General features: G+C 39.9%; 2 protein-coding genes across 2 annotated transcripts in view; one reads left to right on the plus strand and one right to left on the minus strand.

Annotated features, from left to right (window-relative positions):
- LOC106528218 (protein FAM13C) overlaps positions 1 to 6,423 on the plus strand; it is a 9,856-nt gene extending 3,433 nt beyond the window's left edge. Inside the window, exons 3-11 of the mRNA XM_014023334.1 lie at positions 1,238 to 1,379; positions 1,809 to 1,890; positions 3,438 to 3,498; positions 3,588 to 3,708; positions 3,790 to 3,873; positions 4,267 to 4,362; positions 4,562 to 4,782; positions 4,875 to 4,976; positions 5,054 to 6,423. Of these exons, the coding sequence (XP_013878788.1) occupies positions 1,238 to 1,379; positions 1,809 to 1,890; positions 3,438 to 3,498; positions 3,588 to 3,708; positions 3,790 to 3,873; positions 4,267 to 4,362; positions 4,562 to 4,782; positions 4,875 to 4,976; positions 5,054 to 5,177 (1,033 nt within the window). The 3' untranslated portion in view covers positions 5,178 to 6,423. The remainder of the gene's footprint in view (positions 1 to 1,237; positions 1,380 to 1,808; positions 1,891 to 3,437; positions 3,499 to 3,587; positions 3,709 to 3,789; positions 3,874 to 4,266; positions 4,363 to 4,561; positions 4,783 to 4,874; positions 4,977 to 5,053) is intronic.
- An 826-nt stretch (positions 6,424 to 7,249) lies between these two features.
- Positions 7,250 to 12,643, minus strand: part of LOC106528220 (neutral ceramidase-like) — a gene marked incomplete at its 5' end in the record, with an annotated part of 6,321 nt that continues 927 nt past the window's right edge. The window contains 14 exon segments of the mRNA XM_014023335.1: positions 7,250 to 7,578; positions 8,543 to 8,631; positions 8,721 to 8,777; positions 8,925 to 9,074; positions 9,641 to 9,736; positions 9,865 to 9,963; positions 10,055 to 10,094; positions 10,182 to 10,276; positions 10,478 to 10,593; positions 10,682 to 10,763; positions 11,390 to 11,494; positions 11,881 to 11,967; positions 12,049 to 12,174; positions 12,550 to 12,638. Coding sequence (XP_013878789.1) covers positions 7,380 to 7,578; positions 8,543 to 8,631; positions 8,721 to 8,777; positions 8,925 to 9,074; positions 9,641 to 9,736; positions 9,865 to 9,963; positions 10,055 to 10,094; positions 10,182 to 10,276; positions 10,478 to 10,593; positions 10,682 to 10,763; positions 11,390 to 11,494; positions 11,881 to 11,967; positions 12,049 to 12,174; positions 12,550 to 12,638 — 1,430 coding nt within the window.

Raw genomic sequence — 12,643 nt, forward strand, 5'->3', positions numbered from 1 at the left:
TTTCCTATATAGGAAATGTGAATGGACCTATATTCGAGTGTCCATTCATTTTTCATGAATGGACACTTCCTGATATCTGGGGCAGGAAACACAGCCTTATATGGTGTTTTTGGGGTGGTAATTATGCTAATCTCCTCTCTCGTGCACGAGCAGCTGGATAGAACAGGTGAATTTACGCAGCTCATTTACACACTTTTCCTGAAGATAGAAGCGTTTGTTGAATCTGACGTGACATGTTCGTACGAACCCTTTGTACGAACAAAAGTAAGAGAAATTTAGGATAAGAATACGAACATGTTCTTGCATGAGGCCCATTGAGTCACTTACTGGGATTGCCTGGTTTAGTTACTGGGATCGTTGGGTGCTAGGTACTGGGATCATTACATCTGTTTACTCAAATAATTGGGTCTGTTTATTGGGATCGTTGAGTCACTTACTGGGATCATTGGTCTGTTTATTGGGACTGTTGAGTCAGTTACCGGGATTGCTTTGTTTAGTTACCGGGATCTCTGGGTCTAGTACCTGGTATCAGTGGGTCTAGGTACTTACTGGGATCATTGGGTCTTGTTAGAGGGACTGTAGTTTTGGTTCTTCTGGTTTCTTGTTGTAAACAAAGCATTATTTCAATCTTTCAGTTCTTACAAGCATCCTGCCTCAAGTGGTTTCAGGGGATATGGGATGAAATGTGGTCTTAAAGTTCCTGCCCTGGTTTCAGTCTGACCTCCATGTGTTTCTGTATTAATGCATATTACATAATCCATCCTTCAGTTCCTTCTATTTTTAGACCGATGCCTGAGGTAAAGGGTCCACGTTTTTGTGACCCAGTTTATCATTTTTCTGCCCCACTCTACTTCCTGTTGTTGTTGTTCTTGCTGTTTACTGGTGTAAACAACCAAAAATCAGAATCTCTGCTTGTGAGACGGTGAATATGAGTTCATCCATGTCAGATAATATTTAAAAGTGAATTCTGTAAGAACAAAATCAAGATTAAGGTTTCGGTCTCGATGTATTTAAAACTGACCCATTAAAGGAAACTCTTGAAGGGTTTTGTCTCCAGAGGCTTTCAGCTGAGTGATGGTGGAGTGGAGAGGTTTGACGTCAAGAAATCTGGTCTTGAGACCGTCTGAGACCCTCACTGATGAGTTCTCCTCAACTTGAACTGGACAGGATCTGATCTTTGTCCAGCCTTGTTGGGGTCTGGGTCACAGGATCTGATATTTATTGTGTTTTTGTTGAGGTGTCGGGGTCTGGGGGACAGGACTGAGGGATCAGAAGACGAGTTTCCCCCCTCCATCTCGTTCCTGACCAAACAGATCCAGAACCTGAAGAGGAGAGTCCGCAGGTTTGAGGATCAGTTCGAGCAGGACATGAAGTACAAGGTAAGACCTGATCTGGTCCTCCTGCGGTCGACTTTGGTCCTCGTTGGTTTTGATTGTTTTTAAAGTTGACAGGCTGCAGATTTACTGATTAATTTAGATATTTTATTAATATTATTACAATAAATTAGATATTCTGCTGTTTGGGTAATAAAAATAAATGTTACAGGTTTCATTACAACATCAGCTTTATTTTTCTTCAAATGCTCCAGAAATTAGCCTGATCCCACAGAGTCTGCTGTGAGACATTTCTCTGTTGTTAATTACTGAACTGAAAACTTAAAAAGGCTGAAGTCAATACGCTGACATGTGTGAACTGTTAGGTTGAGATTTGAAGTTAATGTTTAATTAAGTATTGATAATGAACTCATATAATCTAAGTTATTTAGAGAGAAATGAAACTTTCCGTCTGTCTCTGTTTTGGTCTCGCAGCCGTCTCACAACGATAAATATTCCAACCCAGAGATGCTGAGAGTCATGAGTGAACTGGCCAAAGCACGAAAACAGCTGAAAGGTAAACCCAAACCTGTGGTTCTGTTTTCTCCGTGGATCTTTTTCAGCACTTGGAGGATTCTGTTTGTGTTTGAGTCAAAGCAAACATGTTTTCTGTTTTTCTTTAAACTACAGAGACAAGTTGTAATGGAATGATACTTGTTGATGTAGGCCAGGGCTGTTCAACTGGAGGCCCACGGGCAAAGTTTGGTCTGCCAATTGGTTCATTCATCTCTTAAGCCCAAAGCCCTGGTTTTCTACTATAATTACTCCAAGTTCTTTTAGCTAGACATAGACATGTTTGGTATCTACAGAAATGTAAGAATCTTGGCTAGAAGCTGGTAAAAACGGTTAGGGTTATGGTTTCTATGAACATCCAACACAGTTAAAACTACAAGCAATTGAAGATAAAACTAAGAAAGTGAAAAAAGTATTGTTTTAAAAATTTGGCAAGTCAGAGATGCCAATATTATTTGTGTAAATAAGAGGCATAATGTGTTATTTTTGTTTTTGATATTGTTTAATTATTTTATAGGGTTCTGCATGTTGTAATCATGATTACCGGTAAATGCAGCAAAATAAACTCTTTCAAATGTAACAGATCTTTGTAATACTTGGTTTATTTACATAATAACTTTAATTACTGGATGTTCGGCCCCTCACCTGTTGACCTGCAGTAACTGTGGCCCCCGGAGCAGTTTAGTTGAATAGCCCTGATCCAGGCGATTCACAAGCTTATGTGCAATCTCATGGCTGAAGACTGTAATGTTTACTCCTTGGTTCAAGTCAATCGGGATAAATCAGTCAAAAAATGCATCATGAAGAGAAAAAAAACATTTATATAAGTCGCTCCGGTGTATAAACCGCAGGACCAGCCAAACTTTGAGAAAAGTGTGACTTACAGTCCAGAAAATACGGTACTGTTTCAACATACAGATCGGATCATGATGTCACTCCCAGGCCAAAAGAAAGAAAAATAACAGTGATAAATCACAATAAAAGAGTGATTACGCCATTAGATCTTGTCCTGGTCATAAGACATCCCAATCTGGTGATAACCAAAAGAAAGAGTAAAACAACTGAAGTCATTGACCCCCCACCCCTCTCCCCTCCTTAGCTGTCTGCACTGTTTTACAGAGTAGTGTTTTTGAGCGTATGTTTGTGTGTTTTCTGTTTAAAACACAGGATCAAAGCTCTTTTTTTAACTCACCCTTCCTATGTGTGTGTATTCTAAACTGCAAAGGTAGCGCACCAAGTTGCGAAAGACCCTGGACACTCGTTCCCCCATGTTTGTCATGTGTGTGTGTTTAAACTGCAAATTTTGTTCTGCACTGCATCTTGATGTTGTGTGTGAATGACAATAAACGATTCTGAAATTGAGTCAGTTGAATATCTTAGAACCTGACCTAAGAACAGATCAACAAGTATCATTCCATTCCACACATGACGGCTACAGGTTCTGCAGGTTCTGAACCTGTAGAAACATTTCCTCACCATTCAGACAGAAACCTGATAAATCAGATTTAATGAAATCTTTTAGATTCTGCTCAGAGGGTTTCTGTGTTTCAGAGCTGAGACTCCGACAGTCGGTGTTTGAGTCCAAAGAACCGGAACCCTCAGACGTCTGCAGGTAAACAGATCAGAACCTGATCCTGAACCACGTCTGAACCCAAACCTCTTATTGTTCTGACTGGCCCGTGTTCGTGTCGCCCGCCGCAGGTTCGGTTCTGGCCAGATCGGGTCGTCGGACCACAAGCCGTCCCTGGAGGAGACGGTGGAGTCTCTGCTGAGGCGTCTGAGAGAGAAGAGGAGGTCTCTGGGTCTCCCCGACAACATGAAGGTCCGCGCTGAAACAAAAAAACGTCCCGCCGGGCTCATCCCCCCGGTTCTGACTGAGTTCTGGTTCCTTCTGTGTGTGCAGGAGATGACTCAGGCCCAGATGGTTCTGGAGAAGATCACGCTGCAGAAATGTCTGCTGTACTTCGAAAGCGTTCACGGCCGACCGGTAAACATTTCAGCTTTTTGTATTTGGGATAAAAACACTTGACTTTATTTCATAAACATTTATTTGTTTAACAATAAAGTAAGATTTATTACTAGTATAACAAATAATAAAGCCTCCAGGATCTTAAAAAATGATTTTAAAAGTGAAAAAGTTGAATTATTTAATTCTGAGAGATGTTCTGATTTTATCTTCTTCACTTCAGGGAAAAGATTTGGACAGAAAAAAATAAATATTTTAACTCAGTTTTTTAGTTTAGTTGCTGGACTTCCTTCTCCTGACAGCAGGGGGCACTGCAGCTTTTATTACACCTTTAATAAAACAAGTTAAAGTGATTCAACGTTTTTCTGATTTTTATGAAGTTTATGATTGATTGATTGATTGATTGATTGACAGGGAACAAAGCAGGAGAAGAACCTGGTGAAGCCTCTGTATGACCGGTACCAGATGATCAAACGCTTACTGTGTGTCAGCCCCACCATCTGTACTATAGTGAGACACACACACACACACACACACACACACACACACACACACACACACACACACACACACACACACACACNCACACACACACACACACACACACACACACACACACACACACACACACACACACACACACACACAGAATCCCCTTTCGTTGAACCAAAGTCCAGCATGGAGTAGAATCTCTGTTCCTGCCTGTCAGGAGGAAGAGGACGGTTCTGATGAAGAGTCTCCGAGCTCCTCTCTGGGTCCTTCTCCTCCTCCTCCTCCTCCTCCTCCTCCTCACCGGGGGACCTGGTCGGCAGCCAGCGAGGAGGACAGCGACCGGGACAGCGACCCGGCCTTCGTGTCTCCGATAGACGAAGTGAAAGCCGTCCGCCAGCAGGCCGCTCTCACCACCGCCAACCTTCACGAAGCTTCCAGGTGAGTTGGCAGATCTGCAGGTCTTCTTCAGGTGAGCTCTTCTTCTGACACACCTGTTGTCCCCCCTGCCCCCCACCCCCGCCTCGGTCCAGGTCTCAGCTGCTGGAGTGTCTGCGGGACACCAGAGCCGAGAAGAAGATCAGGCGTAAAGTTCTGAAGGAGTTTGAGGAGGAGTTTTACCGTCAGACCGGACGGTGAGTACAGCGGGACACCTAACACGGTTTCATGTCCCTCACGCTTTACTGACGGGCTTTACCCTGGACCCTGACAGGATCTGCCAGAAGGAGGACCGCAGTCCCATGAAGGACGAGTACCAGGAGTACAAACAGCTGAAGGCAAAACTCCGCCTGCTGGAGGTCCTGCTCAGCAAACAGGACGCCACCAAAACCCTGTGAGGAGACAAAACCTGCAGCTGACTGAAACCACATGAGCCCAGAATGTAGGACAAGACCTGGACACCTGTCCTGTGTGTTTTTATATGTGACTAAAATAAGTCCAACTGGATTTTACATGTCTGAGACATGTCTGACAAATGTGCAACTAGATTTTACATGTGTCTGAGACATGTCCAACTGGACTTTATATGTGTCTGAGACATGTCCCACTGGATCTTACATGTGTCTGAGACATGTCCAACATGTGTCCCACTGGATCTTACATGTGTCTGAGACATGTCCAACTGGATCTTACATGTGTCTGAGACATGTCCAACTAAATTTTACATGTGTCTAAAGCATGTCCAACTGGATCTTATGTGTCTGAGACATGTCCAACTGAATCTTACATGTGTCTGGGACATGTCCAACTGGCCTGTAACTGTCTGAGGTGTCCATTATGAACTTTGATATTTGTCCAACTGTCCCGTCCGTTGATCCATTATTTTCCACTTATCCAACGTTAGGTTTCAGAACTAACAGGTCCACAGAGAAAACTCAAACATTTGTCTCCTTGTGTCTCTTGGAGGACCCCAATGTCTTCTCAGGACAAAGATTATAGATGATCCCATCAGAGAGTTCTGGCGTGTCTCGGTCTGGTTTGTCCCCGAACCACATCTTCTGCAAAAAAGCAAAGCTGAAACCCGGAGTTTCACATTTCATCATTTGTTGTAAATGAAATCAGCCTGACATGTCCAACACGTGTCCACCATGAGTCCAACACGTGTCCACCATGAGTCCAACACGTGTCCACCATGAGTCCAGCACTTGTCCACCATAAGTCCAACACGTGTCCTAAGAGTCTCTGTCATGTTTATAAAATGAATATGGTGTCCAGCCTGTCTGAGACTTCTGACGGAGTTAAAATGTGTCCTTTGTGTTTGAAGTTTGTCTTAAAGCTGAGTCATGTATTTGACATGTGTCTCATGTCTGTGCCCTCAGCATCAGTCCAACCTGATCTTACCCCCCCTCAGACCAAACGCTCACCAGCGTCTTGTCGTTTCCGTGTCGGTCCTTTTAATCTGAGCAGGCCCGGTCCGGATCTGACCCTGGTCATGTTGTGAACAAACAGTCCTTCCACCTTTGACAGGGTTTGGACATTTTGGACGTGTCTGAGTCCAGCTGAAAGCACTTTGATGAGTTGTAAATTTCTGGAGGGTTAAAAGTTGAGATTCTTTATTTTACTTATAATAAAAAACTAAAACTTCCTAAAATAACTTTTATTTTTATGGCTTAAATAAAGGTTTATTACACATAAATCTAGAAAAATATAGAGGAAGAAACCAAATACTGCCCTGATATAAGACTATAAATATTAAAAATAATAAAATATTTAAATTAACTTAATTTAAGCTCCATCAAACTAAAAAAATGAAGCTAGTTGAGCTATTTTACAGTTGATTATTTTACTTTATTGTCACAGTTTTTACATTTATATATTTTTACGTTTTTATTTGACATTTGTGCCTTTATTGATCAGAGTGGGATTTAAATGTAGCTGACATTTAAACAAACATGTTACCTCTTTTTCTGAAGGAAACAATCATTTTACAAGCTGTCGCTTTAAAATATAAAAATATTGTTCAAAAATAGATTTAATAATTCAAAGAAATCAGAAAAAAGAGCAAATCTCCACTCATGAATCTAACGGTTTTAAAACGAGACAGGATGAGGTTTTATCAGCCTCTTTGTGTGGAATAAAAACAAAGACTTTGTCTTCTGTACTCCTGATGTCTCAGCGTCCAACTGGACTAAAAGTCTTCGGGTTCCTTAAACTGCTGAGTCATTGTTGACGTGACCTTCTTCCTGCTGCTGTGATATTTATTGTTCCTGTAATCTGTAATCCTGGTCTGCCTGAAACATTTCTATACAAACACGTTGAAAATAAATATTTTTGGTACAAAAACAAGTTTGTTGTTTTGATTTGATCAGAGTATTTAGGGGTTTGACAAAACTGAAGGGAAAACTTACCAAGATAAAACGTTAGGACAACAAATGTAGACACTAATATTTAAAGGAAAAAAAACTGTGAAAAATGTATATCTGAGTATTTATTAGTTTCCAGGACTAACCCTGAACTTGTGCCTCTATTTAAATCTGCAGTTTCAGCTGCAGGTTGATCCATTTCTGAATCACTGATGTGGACACAGTTTGCCTCTGATGTCACTGATGGTAGAAGCTGTCGGTGACTCTGAAGACGTCAGACGAGCCTTCGTACGGCGTGATGACGGGCCGCAGGCCCTTCATCTGTTTGTAATGTCCGAAGTGTCGGATCCTGTAGGAGCCGGCGGGAGCCGACGGAGGAACGAACCATTCAACTGTGGCATTACTCTGTCGATTAGAACCTTTCAGCCAGTGAAACCTGGTGAAACAGAAAGACCTCACTGACAGCTGGAGGGATGGACTTCCTGGATTGTCAGTTTTTAAAGTTATCAGTGCTAATTTTCAAAGTTTTTGTTGTGAGCAGGTTTAACTAAGACAAAGTTTATCTAGTTGTTCTGCTGCTATGGTCTGAAACTCTGTTATGGGGTGCTGGTTTGTAAAGTTACACAGTCAAAAATTACCAATATTTTGCTTTATTTAGCCTTTCATAAGAAAAAAATAGGGGGTTATTATTTCAAAGTCAGATTTTCACCATGTTATTCATACATTTATAAATGTCATAGTTCCAAATAAAATATTCAATTTACAAATTAAGTATTTAACTCCAAACTAAATATTTAACTCCAAACTAAATATTTAACTTGCAACTTACCGTATTTATTCATGTATAATACGATCTCATGTATAATATGATCTCATGTATAATACGACCCCCCCTTTTTTGAGCTTAAAAAGCATAAAAAATTTAATCCTCAAACTACCTCCAATTTCATACAGACTTCAAGATTTTTCAGCCTTTGCAGTCTTTATACATATCAGTAAAATGATCATTGGACTGTTCATTTTATTTTAACAACATATGTACTAAAAGGTATTTTGACAACAAACATATATCAGCTGTAGCAGCATCATATGAATTCTGGCATTTTACACATAGTCCACCAGGAGGCGCCAACACAAAAGTCAGAGACTTCACATGAGATTTGGACCATCTTGTGGGAGAAAAGCAGATTACTTCCTACTCATGAGCGCCCTCTCTGGTGGGGAAACGTGGTGGGGAGCTTTTTTTATTTTTATTTTTTACAATTTAGATAAGTAAAACTAAGAAAACAAAGATACCCTGGTCATAAGTTTATCAGCAAAATATTTTGTTCTGGTGTGAATAAAACTTAAAACCTTACTGCACCCTTTGTCGCAGAGAACATGTCTACAGATTAACCCACCTGGTCTCCCATGATGCATCAGTGTGGACCACCTCCCAAGTTTCTGTTCTGTTGTCATATATCTCCACAGCGATAAATGTTTTATCTCTCTGCACACAAACACAGAAAGTGACTCCACTAAATGACAACAAACAACGACTAAAAGCAAAATACACAAAGAATAATAAAAAAATCTCACAATGTCTCCAGAGTGTCGAGGGTTTCCTGCTACAAATGTGACAGAAACAACATCGCCCTGAGAAAAAAAACATGAAACCAGTTAAATTCATATCAACTTAAATATAAACAGCAGGGTGTCATCAGCAAATGGGTGGATTCTGATAACCCAATGAAGTAAACCTGTTCCCTACCTCCCTGTAGACAGTGTCAACCTGTTCCTTACTTGTCTGTAGATGGGGTAAACCTGCTCCAAGATGTCTCCAAAGCTGCTGTTTTCTGGTTTTTTGTCCACAGTAGCTGCACCCATTAGATTAAAAAGATTGCTGGTAAAGAAAGGAGGCTCAGGTCCAGCAGGAAGCTCTAACACTTTGTTCTGAAATTACAAAAACACAATAAATTTAATGTACAAATTTAATTATTTTAGTTATGTGACAAAACACTTTTTTATCAATTCTTTTCTTATTACCTCCGCCAAGGGCGAGGTAATGTTTTCGGTCGCGTATGTCTGTCCGTCTGTCTGTCCGTCTGTCGTTCTGTCTGTGGACAAAATTACTCAAAAACTTGTGGACGGATTGTCATGACATTTTTACCACATGTGGGTACTGGGCCAAGGAACACAACTTTAAATTTTGGTGATGTTCCAGATCACGATGCGGATACAGGATTTTTTTTTCTTTTAACACTCTGACATCGGCAAAGCTGTGACGCTTTCACAGGGCGTGGGTTTCAAAGTGTCCAGCAGGTGGCACTGTAGTTTTGGTGTGCCCCTTTGTAACTCTATTACAGGATGGGGGAAATTGGTCTTGGCGGAGGTTTGCACTCTCCGAGTGCTTCGAGTTTTTTGTTAATTCACAAGTTTTTAAACTTTATTTGTGCCTCCATCTAATGGGAAGAATCACTTTCATAACCTTACAGGGTAAAATAAGTCCTCAGTCTCACCTGAGCGATGGCTCTGGCTAAGCCCCGGTATTTGTGCAAGTAGGCAGTAAGCGTATGTGGACCGTAGATGGTAGATGCTCCTTCATATCGCTGCACCTAAACAACACAAACATCAATTTGTTTACATTTTTTATGTTTCCAATCATTTCTTTTTAAATTGAAAACTTAAATAATGTTTCATTTTAATATTTTTTACAAGGTTTTCTTAGATTTTACATGAATACCTGGTACTCTTCATAGGTGGTTATGTAGTGAGTATAGGTGTTACTGAGTCCAGCAATCACCACCTCTATGTTCTTGAAGGTTCCCTCAGACTCCAACTCCTGGTACATGGTAATAACATGTGATATTACCACATGCCTACACAATACGTGACATGTTGCAAAAGTTGTTTGTTTTCATGACATTGCTCACCTCTCTGACAGCCTGTCGTAATCTCCTGCCGGACATGGTGCTGTTGGAACAGATTTACAGAATAAAATCAGGACGTAGTTATTCTACAGACAGCTGCCTTGTTGTTGGTGTCACTGCAGGAATTTACGTCATTTCTCCAGGGACAGCTATCACCGCTACAGAGCCGATGGTGATGATCTGAACATCAACAATCTGAGGATGCCATGGCAGAGGCCAGTTCATCTGTACACAATTAACACATAGGATGTGTTAGCATCCATTACATTAACAACATTCACATGGAAAACTGGTCTAAAACTATTTACACATCATTTGCTGTCTTGTTTGTATTTGTTTAAATTAAATAATAAAAAATTTGAAATAAGATACTTAATGATATGTTTAATGATTGGGAGGGTTTGATGTGTCCAACTTCTGCCTCACCTCCCCTGTGCTGAATAGAATTGGTTTAGGATGGTGACATTTCTTTGTCTCATTGGACGGCGGTCCCAAAAGTGCATCTCTAATCCCATCCCAGAATGGGTCCCCTTCCACAGCCCCTTCACAAAAATCAACACAAACAAGCTTAACAAGTGAAAGACCAAAACAGCAGAATGACAAGAAACAGAAAAGTGACAGAAGTTTCACCCTGGGTGAAGTTCAGGTCTCCTCCTCCGTCTGTAGTTCCTGCTGCAAAACTGTGGCCCAGAGCAGGTTTACATGTACTGACCTAAGCACAGAAATATGAACTCAAACAGGCTGTACAAGTTGTAAAAACTGAAGTTCATGCTACAAGAAATAACAGTTAAAGGTCTATACAAGATCTGTATACCGTATATTGAAAACTGAGAATGTAATAATAATAACTAAAAATAAATAATAATAATAATAATAGGTAACTTCATTAGATATGGAATAAATATGTTACACAAATAACATCACTATAGTTTTAAAAAAGTGTAGCTGACCAGAACAAGCTGAAAATTTAAAAATGACAAGACCAACAGAGAATAATAAGAAACAAATAAATAAAAATATAAAAAGTAAAAAGGTGAGAATAGAATCAATCGAATAAAGATAAATGTCAAATAAAAAGTGTAGAATTAATTATTATTATCATATTAATCAGAACCACAAAATCAGGATAATAAAACTTGAAACAAACAAAAAATAAAATTAAAAAATGTAATTTGAGGATAGGATAGGGTTAGGTACATGCCTACTGGAAAGATTGTGCTGATAATTGATTAGGTTTAAGAAAAGATTTAAAGCTACATAAACGGATTTAAGTTAAAATAATGCCCTAATAAAGATAGAAATACAAACTTGAATGTGTTTCTGTGTGTGTCTATTAACCTTGTGTGTGTTGTTGATCTGAACAGTCACGTTTGACATGTCGACCCACTGATGAGCAAACTGAACGGGACCAGTCACTTCCTCAACTGCAGCTGCATAGAGTTCCTGCAGGGGGCAGCAGCACAAACACAAAGATGTTTTCCAAAGATTATATATAAAAAATACATTTTCCTCTGAAACTGAGATCCAGACAATAACAATCATCAAGCTAAAACAGAAATAGTACAAAGTTTAACTACATGAAGACATACTTTTAATGTGTCCCCATTAAACAGGTTAAAAACCAGGGTCCCCACAATGCGCTTAAACCAGTAACTGTGTTACAAATTATGTCAGTTTTTATTTCCTCATATTTCTCTGCTTAGTGACACCAACCCGACAGATAACAGGTGCAGACAAATAGGTAACAGGGGCAGACAGACAGGTAACAGGTGCAAACAGACAGGTAACAGGTGCAAACAGACAGGTAACAGGTGCAAACACACAGGTACCTTGGCCTTCATGTATATGTTGTGTCCAATGATTCTTGTGCTGTCGAACATGTCTTCTCCAGGTCCAAATGCTTTACACTCCTTAGTCTGATAGATAATATTCTGAGCTCGTAAAAAAATTGATGACTGTGTGTGTATGTGTGTGTGTGCATGTGTGTGTGTATTTACCCCTCCAACAGGACAGGAACTGTTCACATAGTCACAAGGCAGTCCTGTGTTCAAACAATAAGGTCCTTTAGTGTTTGGACTGACATCTCCCAGGTTACTGGAGGAAAAACCGGAAACAAAACTTCCCTGATAAAAAAAAAAAAAACAGTGAAGGAATGCTGTTTTAATCTACGTAAAATCATTTTTATCAAAGGGATAAATGTTGAAATTACTAAAAAAAAATTTTTTTCTGTCTGACTCCTAAATGTTTTTGGAGTGCTGATTATCCCATTTTTTTTGATTCTTCAGGACCAGGCACTCATTTACTCTTTCCCCTTTTTTGTAAGAAAACTGAGTTGTGCACACTAGAATTTTTTTCTTATAGACTCCTAAATGAAACATGAATCCATGAACAAATTATTTTTTAAACACTTCTTAAACTTAGCTTAAACAATTACCACATCTCATTTTAGAGGTTTGTCCATCAAATGATTCCATCATGTAATGCCAGCCTTGTCGTACCTGTCCAGGTAACTGTCCGCGGTTCTTCTCCTCCTCCATCAGGTAGGAAGCATAACCCATATTATCACTGCTCACCATGCGGTTGGTGTAGTTC

Source organism: Austrofundulus limnaeus, unplaced genomic scaffold (assembly GCF_001266775.1).
Source record: "Austrofundulus limnaeus strain Quisiro unplaced genomic scaffold, Austrofundulus_limnaeus-1.0 Scaffold364, whole genome shotgun sequence".
NCBI lineage: Eukaryota > Metazoa > Chordata > Actinopteri > Cyprinodontiformes > Rivulidae > Austrofundulus > Austrofundulus limnaeus.